Source organism: Physella acuta, unplaced genomic scaffold, assembly GCF_028476545.2.
Source record: "Physella acuta isolate Inbredline_101_S28 unplaced genomic scaffold, ASM2847654v3 ptg000168l, whole genome shotgun sequence".
NCBI lineage: Eukaryota > Metazoa > Mollusca > Gastropoda > Physidae > Physella > Physella acuta.
Genome location: NW_026731687.1, coordinates 126,227 through 144,066, shown reverse-complemented (window position 1 = coordinate 144,066; position 17,840 = coordinate 126,227). Strand labels below are relative to the sequence as shown.

General features: G+C 40.6%; 1 protein-coding gene across 1 annotated transcript in view; it reads right to left on the bottom strand.

The window, feature by feature from the left end:
• Positions 1-9,849: 9,849 nt before the first annotated feature.
• Positions 9,850-17,840, bottom strand: part of LOC131936139 (excitatory amino acid transporter 3-like) — a 69,475-nt gene continuing 61,484 nt past the window's right edge. The window contains exons 7-8 of the mRNA XM_059293045.1: positions 16,995-17,129; positions 9,850-11,532 (exon numbers count right to left, since the gene is read on the bottom strand). Coding sequence (XP_059149028.1) covers positions 11,376-11,532; positions 16,995-17,129 — 292 coding nt within the window. The 3' untranslated portion in view covers positions 9,850-11,375. The remainder of the gene's footprint in view (positions 11,533-16,994; positions 17,130-17,840) is intronic.

The window sequence follows — 17,840 nt, the reverse complement described above, 5'->3', positions numbered from 1 at the left end:
AACAAAAATAATTTTCATAACGCTGCCAGATTTAAAGCTGATTTCGGTTTTTTTCCTGATTTATAAAAAAAAATCTATACATTTATTTTATCTAATTTAATTAACTTTTTAATTAAAAATAATATCGCGAATTAATTAAATGAAAAATCAAATAGGAAAAATGAATAGAGTTTATGACCTGTGACCTAATTTTGTTTGATCATTTCCTGTGATGTGAACTTTGTTGATGACCTTTTGGTACACCACTGACACTACCTAGGTTGGCGGCCATGTTTGACTTTCATTGACTCAGCCTTGACTTGACTTGCGTTAAATTCCTAGGTGTTATGGGCAGTGGCGTAGTCAGGATCGTCTCATGGGGGGGGGGGGGGGGGGGGGCGGTTCAAATTTCTTCCCGCATTATAAATGTATATATCAGAGGCGTAGCGTCCCTCCCCGGCCCCCGAGGACAAACTTTTGATTTGCACCCCCCCCCCCCTCAAACGTTTGATTTGCACCCCGCTCAACCTTTATGTATATACCGAGGTGTCTACGGGGGGTGTTCTGACCCCCCCACCCCCCCACCCCTGCCTACGCCACTGGTTATGGACCATGGGGATTGATCGTATGATGTGTTATGTGCTATGGGGATTGATCGTATGATAGCCGAGCGGGTATGTACTTAGGTTTTATCGCCTAACAATAAGTGTTGATAGGTAGACTGGAGCTCGCCTCTAAATCTACTCTGACAGTCACTAGTGCATTTTCAAATTCTGAATAGGTGGCCATATGACGCGTGATAGGATGGCCCCAGGACTCGATAATTACAACTAGACTTGACTTTGGCCACCAGACTTGACTATGGCCACAAGACTAAACTATGACTATAAGAGACACCATAAGATGGTCATACGATTGCCGAAAGAATTGCCATACGATGGCCACAAAACTCACGATACGATGGCCATATGAGACCACAAGACTAACGATACGATGGCCACAAAGCTCCCGATACGATGGCCACAAAACTCACGATACGATGGCCACAGGACTAACGATACGATGGCCACAAGACTCCCGATACGATGGCCACAAAACTCCCGATACAATGGCCATACGAGGCCACAAAACTCCCGATACGATGGCCACCAAGACTCCCGATACGATGGCCACAAAACTCCCGATACGATGGCCATACGAGGCCACAAGACCCTTGAGCAGAAGAGCACAGGACGTGAGCCAATAAAGAAGCAGACCTCGAGTCAATTGCCAGGACGTGTCTAGCATGCTGACGGAGACGGGCTATTGTCCCGGTAGAGAGGGGTCAGGGGTCACGTTGGGTACAGGGGTTTTAAAAAACTTGATATCTGATTCTACAGCCTCGTGACCTATCACGTGACTGTCTGATAAGCTGAGGAACAAGGGCCAACTTAACCCAGGATTTGGCCATCTGACAAGCTGTAGAAAAATGGCCAACTTAACCCAGCTTGGCCATCTAACAAGCTGAAGAAAATAGACCAACATAACTCAGAGTTTGGCCATCTAACAAGTTGTCTTGATTAGCCTGGGTTTTAACCGAGATTTAATTCCAGTTAAACAGACCATAAGCCTTTGATGGAGTTCATTAAATGCAACTTTTAATTAGTCTGGACCATCACGTGACTGGTCGGCTTAAGACTTGACGGATGGACACAGAGACAGCAGCTTAAAGACAGGCGGCTTAGGAAATAAAATATGGACATTTTGTCGTGGCTTAACTGGCGACTTAGGAAATAAAATATGGACATTTTGTCGTGGCTTAACTGGCGACTTAGGAAATAAAATATGGACATTTTGTCGTGGCTGTAAGACTGGCGACTTAGGAAATAAAATATGGACATTTTGTCGTGGCTTAAAGACTGGCGACCTAGGAAATAAAATATGGACATTTTGTCGTGGCTTAAAGACTGGCGACCTAGGAAATAAAATATGGACATTTTGTCAAAAATTTTCCGCAATGCGGACATTGGTAAAATTATTTACTTTCTATATAAATTTCAATTCCGTTCGTAGCGGGGAGGGGGGGGGGGGGCGGTAGACTTGAGGGGAAGGGGGATGGCGAGATGAGGCGCCTGGAAGAAAAACTGCCCATGACCTAAGTTCAAAGTTCAATTCGTATTCTTACACGCTGTCCTTATATAAATAGATGCTTTGTACGTGTCAGTTTGTAAACATTGGCAGTATTGTTGCGACTGGTGTATAAAATAAAGGTTAAATTTTATCAGCCATATATACATTTCTAGTGAATTGGGGCGACGGCGTCACCCGAACTAAATTTTGATGCTAAATGCCTAAAACTGTACGGCTAACCAGAAAGTGATACCAGATCTTCTGACACACCACCCCAACTAACCAGCAAGTGATACCAGACCTGACACACCACCCCAACTAACCAGCAAGTGATACCAGACCTGACACACCACCCCAACTAACCAGCAAGTGATACCAGACCTGACACACCACCCCAACTAACCAGCAAGTGATACCAGACCTGACACACCACCCCAACTAACCAGCAAGTGATACCAGACCTAACACACCACCACAACTAACCAGCACGTGGTACCAGACCTAACACACCACCACAACTAACCAGCAAGTGATACCAGACCTAACACACCACCACAACTAACCAGCAAGTGATACCAGACCTAACACACCACCACAACTAACCAGCAAGTGGTACCAGACCTAACACACCACCACAACACCCCAACTAACCAGCCGAGTTTACTTGATTGTAGGAAAAAAAGTCACAGGAAAAAAAAAACACAGGAAAAAAAAACACAGAAAAAAAGTCACAGGAAAAAAAGTCACAGGAAAAAAAGTCACAAATATATATTTGCATGATATTTGTTAATACTTTTATGTATTAAATATTTAGAGAGTGCAAATTAACTTAGGATTAATTAAATGTAATGTAATGTGTGTAGGCTGTATACGCATAGGAATTTTTATAATTCATCTAAATATATTTATTATGAAGTATGTAGATTGTAATTATTTTAAACTTAAGATTAGTAGCATTTAATAGAGTCCACGTTTTTCATCGTGTTTTTTTTAAATACCAATATTAAATTACCGTGAAATGGTAAGTTCATCTGACTTGCTGCCCTCAACTCATGGCAACAATAGTTATGATTAGTTCAACCACCTTTACTGCCCACATTTATCACGCTCATTACATAACAAAACTTAGGATCAAAACAGAAAGCCGACAAGGCTCAAAGGCTTGATGACGCATAACGCATAACGTCAACACCACAAAATATGTTCGGACAATGCCTACTGAGGAGAGGCCGACCAGAGAATAGCCTACGGCAAAATGTGCCTAAATTTCTTTTATAATTAACTTTTCTACCGCGTATTTATCTAAATACGTAACAAATGTTGAGATTGTTGTGTTTATTATCTTAGAGTTTTTTTTACAATTGTTATAAATCATAATGCTTTTAACGTCTATAAATAATGTATGCTATCAAAAAATATAACCCACAACAATAAACATACAAAATTTTACAATTTTTATCAAATTAATAAAAATATTTCTAAAAAGATTTTTGTGACTTTTTTTCTGTGACTTTATTTCTGTGACTTTTTTTCCGATAAAATTTTTCCACTGTGACTTTTTTTCTGTGACTTTTTTTCCTAGCAAAAACTGTGACTTTTTTTCTGTGTTTTTTTTTTCCTAGCAAAAACTGTGACTTTTTTTCCGTTTACCGTTTACTTGGGGCGCCAAAACGTGAATAAATCCAACCCGACGGGTCCCTTGGTAAAACACAGGCGCAGTTTTTTGCCTATGGGTGTGGGTGAGGTATTCCCGCGGGTCGATCCCCACATTCACCAGGGTCGGGGTTAATTTCCGGTGTACCAGCGCCACCTGTGGCCCGGGGGTCGTCAGCTGATGCCCGCAGGATGTACAGATACAATCACGTGATACCCGTATTGAGCGGCCAGGCACGAACGTTGTTCGTCCACATAAATCTTGGATGGCTTGCTTTATCCAGTGACATAGTGGATGTTTGGGCATTATCCAGTGACACAGTGGATATTTGGGGCATTATCCAGTGACATAGTGGATGTTGAGGATCATCCAGAGACACAGTGGATGTTAGGGCATTACATATCGTCACTCTGGCATTTGGTAGTGCGCCTAAGACAATGTGCCAACGACAATAATTATTTTCCCCTCACAACATGACGACTACAATAAACATGATGAGACGACGCCTGCCTCATACAACACCCCGTGTTGTTTAAATGTCAAATCAATTTACACGTCAATTAAAATTAATCTTCATTTTTTAACAATGTCATTTTTTTTTCTCCCATCCAATTCAAATAATTTAATAAGCTGTTTGGCAGCTGAGAAAACAATAATGAAGGAAAAAATTACAACAAAATTAGTAATAAATTAAATTTGTCGATTAATTCATTTTAAAGTATTAAAAATTTAGTAAACTGGTTGCAATAAAAAATAAGCCACTGAGAATATTGGAAGTTCTTTTACAGAAGAAATCTGTAAGTTGTGTTGAAAATATTTTTGCTGCAAGCAGAACTTATATTGTTATTAAATTCTACTCTCTAGACACTGTGAATCAAAGCAGGTATTTCATAAAGGGGAACAGTGTGTATTGACGTTAGATACAATTTGTGTTACTACTGTTTGAGTTACTTGGTATATTGATAACAATGGCGATGAACTTTCCTCATCTCTCTGCCTGTTGATGAACTCAGAAGAAAGTAACTAAACCTAAACACAATAACGACAAAAAAATACATAACGCCAAAGCTAAAGCCTACATAAAAAAGCGAACATACACATAACAACGAAACAAAACCCCACATTACGACGAATATAAAACCTACATATCGACGCAACAAACATTAACAAGGACGAAACTAAGACCCACACAACGATACATCTAAAAACCCACAAAACGACACAACAAGCCCTACATAACGACGAAACAAAAATCCACTTAACGACGAAACATGAAAGCATTGACTCACACGAAGACTGGGGAGGTTTAGTAAGTTTTATTAAGTAACCCACGACTGTCTACAAATGATACGAAATACTAAGTGTATGATGCATCTCACACCTGGCGTGTCCTTCAACAAATGTGTCCTACACCAGGTGTGTCCTACACAGGGTATATCCTACACCAGGTGTCCTACACCAGGTGTGTCCTACACCATGTGATAGTCTACACCAGGTGTGTCCTACACCAGGTGTGTCCTACACAGGGTATATCCTACACCAGGTGTCCTACACCAGGTGTGTCCTACACCAGGTGTGTCCTACACCAGGTGTGTCCAACACCAGGTGTGTCCTACACCAGGTGTTCTACACCAGGTGTTCTACGCCAGGTGTGTCCTACACGAGGTGTCCTACACCAGGTGTGTCCTACACCAGGTGATAGTCTACACCAGGTGTGTCCTACAAAGGTGTATTCTACACCAGGTGCTAGTCTACACCAGGTACACTCTACACCAAGTGCTAGTCTACTCAACCAACCCTGATACCAAATGAATACAAATAGAGGTAGACTAGATTAATGCGCTAGACATTAAAATGGCTTTCATACAATGTGATCGCAACCTCACTGTCATAAATCGACATTCATTCTAATAGAAGAAAAAACCTATGGTTTTAAGTTACAATAAAAACGAATTGATCCTGGTGATTAGCTTGGTATAGCGTGTCTATCGTGTAGGTATCAACTCGTTCGTTAAGTATCGCGTGAGCAAGATTTTCTACCAACAAAAAAAAAAAAAAATCAACATTGTATCTGAACACTGTAACAACTAAACATACAACTCAAGTACAACACACCCGACACTGGCAAAGTCTCCTATTATAGATGTATCACAAAACCCAACCCATTATTTCACAAAATCCCAGCCTAGTTATATTACAAAACCCCAATATTTGGTTTACTACAAAACCCCAATATCTGGTATATTACAAAACCCCAATATTAGTTATATCATGAAAACCGCTTGCTTTAAATTATTTACCCCCAACCCTAGTATATTATAAAACCCTTGTTATATACAAAAAAAACCAACCCTAGTTACAGTTATATCACAAATCTTCCAATAATCCAACTTTTCTATAAAATACAACATATCACATCTGGTTTGGTAAATATGAACTTCAGACAACATATCACATATTGTTTGGTATCACAATGACTAGCTCTACTGCCATCACAAAAGTAGATGAAATGTCTGTGTATCACATTGCTGAAAAGTGTACAATCACAACCATTGAACAACCACCAACATAACAACCACGAGTTGCAGAAAAAATCCAACAACCCGTAGCATCACAACCACAATTGGCAACCTTATTGAACAACCCTGAATATCACAACTACAATTGGCAACCATATTGAATAACACTGAATATCACAACCCCATTGACAACCAACATTAAAGTTGGAATTCTACAAGCTACACAAATGTTTTTCTAAAAGTAGGACACTTTATTTGAATGTGGCACAATTGCGGACATATATTACTAATTAAACCTTCAAAAAATACCATTCACTTTATCAATATCTTATCCAATGCTCACTAAAATCTGAAAAAAAAATATTTTGTTTGTTTGTTGGTTTTATACAAGTTTGAAAAAAAAATAGCAGTGTGGTTTGTATATATTATACTATTATAATTTAGCGAAATATGTAATAGATGACTTTGTATATATGATATGACCAGAGGCGTATCCAGGTTTTCGTTGTAGGGGGAGCGAAAAGAGCAAAAAAGGCGCCGAATTTTTAACACGCTATATATACGTATATACGTATATATATATATATATATATATATATATATATATATATATATATATATATATATATATATATATATATATATATATATATATATATATAATTACTAGCTGTATGTCATTACTTCGCTATGATGTAAAAGTAGCACTCTGAAGAAATAAGAAAAAACACACAATATAGGCCGACAAAACAAAAATTTTATCAATCTAAACAAATATATATATATATATATATATATATATATATATATATATATATATATATATATATATATATATATATATATATATATATATATATATATATACACTACAACCAAAAACAATGAACGTAACACAATCTATTTTGTAATTTTTGTAAAAAAAAAAAACTTTCTTACATAATAATTCCTAGGAAATTATTTAAGACAAGTGAAATTGGGGAAATAATCAATCTCTTAATATAAAGATGTATATATCTGCACATTTAATTACAAATGTCAAAACAAATAAATAATTACTTTAGAATATAGTGAAATTGCTTAAGACTATTCGTGTTTACAAAATACTTTTGTCTATAATCAAAATTTAATATATCGTCATCATATTCTAAAGTATTACAGCATAATGAAATTTTTTAAAATCAGAGTTGGTATAAAACCACGCTTTTCGACATAATAGACAATATTCGGAATAACAGCCTACATTTAACTAAATATTGGTCTTTTTAGTTCAGATCATATGTTTTTAATTAACTACTGCTTCTTTGTGTTCTTTATAGATCATTTTTTAACATAGTGATAGGTATGGGTTAGATCACTGTATTGATCACACACCTATTTACTGGTATTTGCAAAAACAATATTCACAGTTTTACGTTTAAAAAGCTAATTTTCTGGCGGCATGGTACTTTGGTACATCATTACGCGTTTTTCTACATGTACTTAACAGATCAGTTCGGGGTGGGTTGGGGAGGAGGGGTTCAACTTCATTCACCACTGTCCGTTCACTTTATCTCAATTATCCAACCCAGTGTATACCTAGGTGTGACATTTATGTCGCTCTACACAATTGTGGTGGTGAGGTGTGTGTATGGGGGGGGGGGAGATAACCAACTCAGCGTGAACATAACGTCAGTTTTTAGATGACTGTTTTAAACATACATATATATTACACAAATATATATTACAGAAATAGATTTAAATAAGTAGCAGTGGTATTATGACAATATTTTTTTACAGAGGGGTCCATGGGGGAGGGGGGGGGGGGTTGTAACTGTTTCATATTATTTGTAATCGTAATCACTATCGCCCAAACTGTAAGAATACTACTACGTTGTTGACCTTGTCAAAATTTCCCCACACGATTGCTCATAAGTAAATTTAAATAGAGGTGCCACATCAGTTGTATTTGTTTCTGTATTGTAATTATTTTATACTAATCACACGATTCAAACTGTATATATAAAGTAATTATGTGTGAAGTTTTATGTATAACAGTTTCTAATTTAATTATTCGTCAGCAAATACATTATACAATTGCCTTAAACTTAACACCCCTCTTGCCAAGTGGTACTACCGTAGAGGTTTTTTAAACATTGCAATGCATCGTAATGGTTATTTTTAGAATGGCAAACTGATGCAGCTGTTAATACGTGTTGTAAACGTAGACACTACTAGACTAGTACAATAATGCTTGATTGCTGCATGAAAAGAAATCTTGTGATTTACATAGATGTGCCGACCAAAAATATTTTATTAACAAATATCATAGTTTAAAACTTTGAGTTTAAAAAGTTTCCAAAAAGGCGCCACTTTGCTGAGGATGGCCAGAGGGGGAGCGGCCGCTCCCCCTGCTCCCCCCCTGCGTACGCTACTGGATATGACATCTGGTTCTATTCTTGACATGATTTTGAAGTTATTGGGCGATTATTTTTTCAGACATACCACACGCAACTGATCCTGAAATCTATTGATGTACTACGCCAGTTAAATCATATGTGCTATATAAATCACATCTATATATGTAAAATGCTTATTTACAAATGTGAGGGACATGCCGACCTAAAGAATACACGGTTTAACCGCCGACCAAAGGAATACAAGGTTTAACTGTCGACTTTAAGAATACACCGTTTAACTGTTTAACTATTGTGGAACAGCCACTATGAAAGCCTAACATTGGAGTGTGTGTTCAACTATGGATTGTTGGCAGTAGACTGTCAGTAAACTGTGAGTAGGCTGTCGGTAGGATGTCAGTAGGATGTCAGTAGACTGTCAGTAGACTGTCAGTAGACTGTCAGTAGACTGTCAGTAGACTGTCAGTAGACTGTCAGTAGACTGTCAGTAGACTGTCAGTATACTGTCAGTAGACTGTCAGTAGACTGTCAGTAGACTGTCAGTAGACTGTCAGTAGACTGTCAGTAGACTGTCAATAAACTATCAGTAGACCGTCAGTAGACTGTCAGTAGACTGTCAGTAGACTGTCAATAAACTATCAGTAGACCGTCAGTAGACTGTCAGTAAGTTGGCAGTAGACTTTCAGTAGCCTGTCAGTAGGCTGTCAGTAGGCTGACAATGGACTGTCAGTAAGTTGGCAGTAGACTGACAGTAACAACCGACCCAAGTAAAAAAATGAGACAATTGTTTTCACACACATTGCAGATCTAGAAACACAACGAGCAAGACGTGTTTTGTGATAGATGATACCAGTCCTTGCAAAGTTTGGCCAGAAACGTCTTCATATTTTAACAGTCAGTTGTGCTCCAATTTGTTGTTGTATAGAGTAGTAGACTGAACCACGTAAGTAAAGAACTTTACTAAGCAAGATAGCGTTGGTATATTTAAGATATAAAACTAACATAACAACTGCATAACTTGTAAATTGTATTTTGTTTTAGGAAATGTATGACATGTTATGTATATATATACATATATATATATATATATATATATATATATATATATATATATATATATATATATATATATATATATATATATATATATATATATATATATATATATATATATATATATACTTATGTCTGTGTGTGAGAGCGTGTGCAGCCTACAGGTAGAAGATTAATGCGTGCACTTGACATAGATGGCAGGTATAAAATAGATTGAAGTGACCTTTGAAGAAATCGATCTAGCACATTTGTAGTCGGCCCGCACACGGACTGTCAGCCGCCTGGTAACTTGAAAGCAAACAGCAATAGGGCGGACGAGAATGGGATGTGACGTTACAAGCGGGCCGTCTCCTAGCGGCCTGTGCTGATTGAAGCTATATGTCAGTCTCCAACTGGCTGAAATGTCAGTGGAAGTCCAAGAAGTCAAGTGACATTCACAAATACAAAATCAATTGATGCGGCTCTAGTTTATTGAATATATATCGACTGCTTACAGGCAGGCAATATATACGTTTTTGATAAAGCAGGCTATATATCAGCTTTTGATATAGCAGGCATTATATCGGCTCTTGATACGCTTCTGTATACCAACCACTTTATTCAGTATATCAAAGTATATCAAAATATATTCTTAAGATGACAGCTATTTTTGTTTAGTTCACAGCGAATTTTTGCTTCAAAGATTCGATTTATTTCGATATTAATATTTAGATTATAGGTTAACTCTTTTCTTTTTTTCAAAAACTAGTAAACAGTTATAAAAAGAACTGTTTAGTACATCAGCATCAAATGTGTAATTAACGCTATGAAGCACATACGAACAGATCGGTGTAGACTGACTCCTACAAATGCCACATCAGAAGCCCCACGCCGAGACCAGAGTATCAAAAGTATAAAAATAAAAAGCGAATTTGAAAATATCGACACTACAACACGTAATCTAACACCAAAACTCTAAACTTGAATGACTACGTGTGATTCTAGACACATATTCTGTGGACAATCACTGGCACGCACAGTTTGAGACTAAATGCCGAATTATCTACCCATGGTACGATTAAAATGACTTGCAAATAGAAAAAAAAAAACGATTAAAAAACTGGACATATGTACAATATAAACATCAAGCTCATTCTAGGCCATCATGTTTCTGACAGACCCACATTCTGGGCCACCAGACGTGTGACAAACCAAAATCTGGGCCACCAGACCCACATTCTGGGCCACCAGACCTACAATCTGGGCCATCTGACGTCCGACAGACCCACAATGTGGGCCATCAAATGGAGATTGGCCCCCGAAAATTGTGCACATTTTAAATCAAGTTATTTTATAAAAACATTTTTGTAAGTTAAAAAAATACAGCGTAAAAAAGAAACGAAATAATTATATTCCGCTTCTAAAGTTTCCGTTCCTCTCTAGACAGAGAATGACCAGTGCATGCGGACAGTGCCACCATCATCAAATGTTCATTGTCCACTTTACTCCCAGCATGCACTGACTCGCTGGGTATGTTGTCTGCCCAACTTTCAGTTCTGTCTTAACTTCCCTCCCCTGTGTTGGTCCCGCTATATGAGATATCTATGTCATATGAGCCCGTGTTGACGTGATTTGATCTTGGACTAGAGCCGTTGAATGAAGAGTGCGGGGGCGGAAGAGCATCGCCTACACGGGCGTGGTCTCCTGCTGCTGACCGTTGGGCACCTTCTCCATCTCGTGAGACTCGTGCTCCAGGGGCGGCATCTCGTCCACGGAGTAATGGTTGACGATCCCGGCCCCCAGGCTATCCCCCATCACGTTGGTCATGGTGCGGAACCTGTCCCTGGAAGAAGAAATTTGATCAGGTTTAAACAGATTTCTATTAGGATCACTGAGCTAATTCATACAGCTGGTTGTTGAACTAAGTAACTTCAAGCTAAAATATATGTAGGCTAAACTGTTCTAAAACATAAAATCGTGCAAGTGCTGTTCGCCGTTATTGACCAAGAATATCTGGTCAAAGTGCTAGAGACAGTCGGTGACCAAAATTATCTGGTCCATGTGCTAGAGACAGTCGGTGACCAAAATTATCTGGTCCATGTGCTAGAGACAGTCGGTGACCAAAATTATCTGGTCCAAGTGCTAGAGACAGTTGGTAACCAAGATTTATTTCTACAAAACCTATTGGCATTCCCCCCCCCCCCCCCACTGCAAGCATCAATAATTTCTTACTTCCGCTGCCAACGGCCGCAGGGCTTGAAACTTTTTCCTCCCGTGCAGGACATTATTGCCTCTCCCCCGTATTGCCTCTCCCCCCTCCCACAGGACTTAAAGCAACCTCACTGCCCCACTAGATATTGGCTGTATACAACATAGCGTTAGCTTCAATGTTAATCCCCAACTGGTGTCTCTCAATATAGGAATGTCCTAGTCTAAAATGCGTTTAATGCTGCTAACAGTAAAAATGTGCACAAAGTTTTAATGTATATAAGTGTGATGTAATTTGTAAATTTGTCATGCTTATATGGATACCCATAATAATAAACGTTGCATTTGGCTTACAAATTTACTGTTATTAATTTAGGCAATTACCACCTCATATTTTTTTATGTTACGTCGTCCATTTGAATATCAGATGCCCCACACTGATAACACCTTCGTCCCCGATTTGATTGGCCCTGCCTCTGTCAATTATTTACATGCTTATCTCCCATATCATACATTCTCATCAACATTCATTAACACTCAACTAGCAGGAAAAAACAGGACTTGGCTATTAAACCATTAAACTGATGAATCTTAGCTTGCCTTGGGCGTCTGACCGTCCATGCAGCTGAGTCTACTAGTCAGCCGTCCATTTAGTTTATTCTACTGTATACCCGTCAGTCAGCCGTCCATTTAGTTTATCCTACTGTATTCTAGCCTGTCAGTCAGCCGTCCATTTAGTTTATCCTACTGTATTCTGATCAATTAGTCAGCCGTCCATTTAGTTTATCCTACTGTATTCTGATCAATTAGTCAGCCGTCCATTTAGTTTATCCTACTGTATTCTGATCAATTAGTCAGCCGTCCATTTAGTTTATCCTACTGTATTCTAACCTGTCAGTCAGCCGTCCATTTAGTTTATTCTACTGTATTCTGACCTGCCAGTCAGCCGTCCATACATCTGAATCTACTGTATTCTGACCTGTCATCTAGCCGTCCATACATCTGAATCTACTGTATTCTAACCTGCCAGTCAGCCGTCCATACATCTGAATCTACTGTATTCTAACCTGCCAGTCAGCCGTCCATACATCTGAATCTGCGCTTATCGTCCGTCCGTTGCTCGCCAGCCCCATAGAGCCCACAGAGATAGCGTGCTCAGGACCAATAACCCCTGACGCCCGCGGCTTCTCTCCCCTTATATTCTAACAGAGACCGACACCCGCATTGGAGCGCTCGAGTCAAATTATTGACAGTACAGCCGGAGTTATTTCCCTGTACATAGTTCTATGATAGCAGAGAGTTGTCTGAGCTTGTCCTCCATAATTCTGACTCACGCACTTGCCAAATACTTAATACCAGGGGCGGTTACCGCTTGAGTGGAGAGTGGGGGGGGGGGGGGTGCAAGGGATATGACATTTTTAATTTGTATATTTTTCAAAATGTTAAGAGAGTGGTTTGAAAGTTACATTTAAATTTTAATATTTTGGTTGGAGGATATTTCGCTAAATTTTTTTTTTAACAGGAACATGTTCTAATTAGATATCAAACAGTCGCTTAGTTTAACTAAAGAGCCTTTTATAAGTGACTAAAGTCTTGAGCTGGCGACTTCTGTACGGTACCGTCCTAATGTATCCAGGACAAGATAGTATATAGACACAAGTTTGCTGTATTTTTCTCAACAATATTTAGCGAGAAGTCAACTTTAGTGATACATCCGCCAATTATCAATTTCATCAATCGATAAAGATGTATTTGATCTCTTTAATCACACACGCACACACACACACACACACACACACACAAATCAAATATGTTGATAAATTAATGTATCGTCTACTTTGATGGACCTGTTAATAATGGAATTGAAACAGATGCTCAAATTATTATTATTTTTTCCTTTTTTCCCCCACATGAATGAATGCTTTAAAATTGCACGTAGAACAATGCCATAATACATTTTAAACTGCACTTTATGTAGCCGTTTAAAAGTCTCCTGACCAGGACAATTGGCTAATTTATAGCCCACACAATCGCTTCTGTTCCCCAACACTACACGAGAATAACTCGAAAACTGTTATGGACGAAATTCTGTGCTGTTCCAAAGCCAGTGGAAAAATCCAGAAACCAACGTTTTGTTTGTTTGTCTGTTGACCCGTACCATTGGTTGAGTTTGCTGTTTGTTGATCTCCCACGTTAGCTTCCATTACTGACGTAGTTGACCCCACCCCGGGGTCGATTCGGCCCTTCCGTCTCCTCAACCCTGAGCCCCCTTCGCCTAATGCCGTCTGCTCCGTGAATGGAGTAGAGTTTACGGTGGTCACATCGGGACCTCGATCAAGTTCTCCGACATCCCCACAAGCGACATCAATCAATAGAAACATTTCTCTGTAATGGAGGCCGCATCTTTTCACTCACTGCCTGCTTTTATCAGGAGAGCCATCCAGCCTTTCTCACTGTGGCGGCTCTCTGTTGATTACACAAGGCAGGCACCCCCACCCCCATCAACCCGCCTGCCGAGGATAGAGGCTGGTGTGGACACAGCTCTTAAGGAACTGGTTGCAAACACAGCTTACAGCTCCAGTTCAAAGGTTGGCGTGGACACAGCTCCAGTACAAAGGTTGGCGTGGACACAGCTCCAGTACAAAGGTTGGCGTGGACACAGCTTCAGTACAAAGGTTGGCGTGGACACAGCTTACAGCTCCAGTACAAAGGTTGGCGTGGACACAGCTCCAGTACAAAGGTTGGCGTGGACACAGCTCCAGTACAAAGGTTGGCGTGGTCACAGCTTACAGCTCCAGTTCAAAGGTTGGCGTGGACATAGCTCTTGTACAAAGGTTGGCGTGGACACAGCTCCAGTACAAAGGTTGGCGTGGACACAGCTCCAGTACAAAGGTTGGCGTGGTCACAGCTTACAGCTCCAGTTCAAAGGTTGGCGTGGACACAGCTTCAGTACAAAGGTTGGCGTGGACACAGCTCCAGTACAAAGGTTGGCGTGGACACAGCTCCAGTACAAAGGTTGGCGTGGACACAGCTTACAGCTCCAGTACAAAGGTTGGCGTGGACACAGCTCCAGTACAAAGGTTGGCGTGGACACAGCTTACAGCTCCAGTACAAAGGTTGGCGTGGACACAGCTTACAGCTCCAGTACAAAGGTTGGCGTGGACACAGCTCCAGTACAAAGGTTGGCGTGGACACAGCTTACAGCTCCAGTACAAAGGTTGGCGTGGACACAGCTCCAGTACAAAGGTTGGCGTGGACACAGCTTACAGCTCCAGTACAAAGGTTGGCGTGGACACAGCTCCAGTACAAAGGTTGGCGTGGACACAGCTTACAGCTCCAGTACAAAGGTTGGCGTGGACACAGCTTACAGCTCCAGTACAAAGGTTGGCGTGGACACAGCTTACAGCTCCAGTACAAAGGTTGGCGTGGTCACAGCTTACAGCTCCAGTACAAAGGTTGGCGTGGACACAGCTCCAGTACAAAGGTTGGCGTGGTCACAGCTTACAGCTCCAGTACAAAGGTTGGCGTGGACACAGCTCCAGTACAAAGGTTGGCGTGGTCACAGCTTACAGCTCCAGTACAAAGGTTGGCGTGGACACAGCTCCAGTACAAAGGTTGGCGTGGACACAGCTTACAGCTCCAGTACAAAGGTTGGCGTGGACACAGCTCCAGTACAAAGGTTGGCGTGGACACAGCTTACAGCTCCAGTACAAAGGTTGGCGTGGACACAGCTTACAGCTCCAGTACAAAGGTTGGCGTGGACACAGCTCCAGTACAAAGGTTGGCGTGGACACAGCTTACAGCTCCAGTACAAAGGTTGGCGTGGTCACAGCTTACAGCTCCAGTACAAAGGTTGGCGTGGACACAGCTCCAGTACAAAGGTTGGCGTGGTCACAGCTTACAGCTCCAGTACAAAGGTTGGCGTGGACACAGCTCCAGTACAAAGGTTGGCGTGGTCACAGCTTACAGCTCCAGTACAAAGGTTGGCGTGGACACAGCTCCAGTACAAAGGTTGGCGTGGACACAGCTCCAGTACAAAGGTTGGCGTGGACACAGCTCCAGTACAAAGGTTGGCGTGGACACAGCTCCAGTACAAAGGTTGGCGTGGACACAGCTTACAGCTCCAGTACAAAGGTTGGCGTGGACACAGCTTACAGCTCCAGTACAAAGGTTGGCGTGGACACAGCTTACAGCTCCAGTACAAAGGTTGGCGTGGACACAGCTCCAGTACAAAGGTTGGCGTGGACACAGCTTACAGCTCCAGTACAAAGGTTGGCGTGGTCACAGCTTACAGCTCCAGTACAAAGGTTGGCGTGGACACAGCTCCAGTACAAAGGTTGGCGTGGACACAGCTTACAGCTCCAGTACAAAGGTTGGCGTGGTCACAGCTTACAGCTCCAGTACAAAGGTTGGCGTGGACACAGCTCCAGTACAAAGGTTGGCGTGGACACAGCTTACAGCTCCAGTACAAAGGTTGGCGTGGACACAGCTCCAGTACAAAGGTTGGCGTGGACACAGCTCCAGTACAAAGGTTGGCGTGGTCACAGCTTACAGCTCCAGTACAAAGGTTGGCGTGGACACAGCTCCAGTACAAAGGTTGGCGTGGACACAGCTTACAGCTCCAGTACAAAGGTTGGCGTGGACACAGCTCCAGTACAAAGGTTGGCGTGGACACAGCTCCAGTACAAAGGTTGGCGTGGACGCATGTCTAACACACGTACATTTTTTACATAGAGATATACATGAACACACGTCTAACACATGTACAATTGTTACATGAAAATATCATACATAGACACATGTCTAACATAACTACCGTACGTGGACTCATCACTAAAATGTGCGAACTAAAACAATACGTCAACAAATTAGACTGGCGATTGTACTTAACTCACCAACCAGATACCAGTAACTAGTCACAATGGCAGTTTTTCTATACGTACGCCATAATTATTATTTTGTATCCCCACGCGCAGAACAGCAATTTATGACCAAAAATTGATTACACTAAAATTAAATTAACTCCGACTTAGAGGAAAACAATTAACAGTAAATACCATTTTCAGTAATTTTGTTTTAAAGGAAAAAAATACTCACAGGAACCAATCAACGACGAGGATCAGCGTGACGTCATCAATAGGAAGTCCGACCGCAGCCAGAACGATCACCATGGTAACAAGACCAGCTTGAGGAACGCCTGCCGCTCCAACTGAAGCCGCTGTGGCCGTTATGCTGAAAAATGGAAGAAACATTTGGTCAGATAAGTTTTAATCAGAGTTTCCCCCCCCCCCCCCCCCGAAAATTTTTTACCGCCCCCCCGAACGAAATGAAATTTATATAATTTATATAGAAAATATATACTTTTAACAGTGTCCGCCCCCCCGAAGAAAGTTTACCGCCCCCCCCCCCCCGAAGATTTCAAGTGCCCCCCCGGAGAAAAAAGTCTGGAAGAAACACTGGTTTTAATAGTGCTGAGTCGGGCTCAGTCCGAATCAAATCGCGCAACCTTTGCTGGTATTGTCACAATAATCAACCTCAGCTTATATTTTCAAGTACGCACTCATTGCACTTATATGTAACATAATCCTTAGGTATTACGTAATTATTTATGTATAGAGATAGTTATATAGATGAGAATTCTCTTGACTTTGTCCGCTGTTCTCAGATATCACTCATAAGATAAATTACCTTCAATACATATCGATCTACCAAGTCCACTTGCCTATGAGAGTTTGAGTAGAGTTGATAGTAAAAGTTGGATTTGTAAAAACTGTGTTTTTCGAGGCTATGGAATAATTCTTCACAAGCTGCTATTACCTACTAGCAAGTCCACTTGAAGGAACATAAAATTTACCATTTTATTCGGCTGTTCAGCTGAGCGAAAGCAAGTCACGTTATATCAGGAAAATCTAAAATGCCATTCATGATAAAAAAAATCCTTAC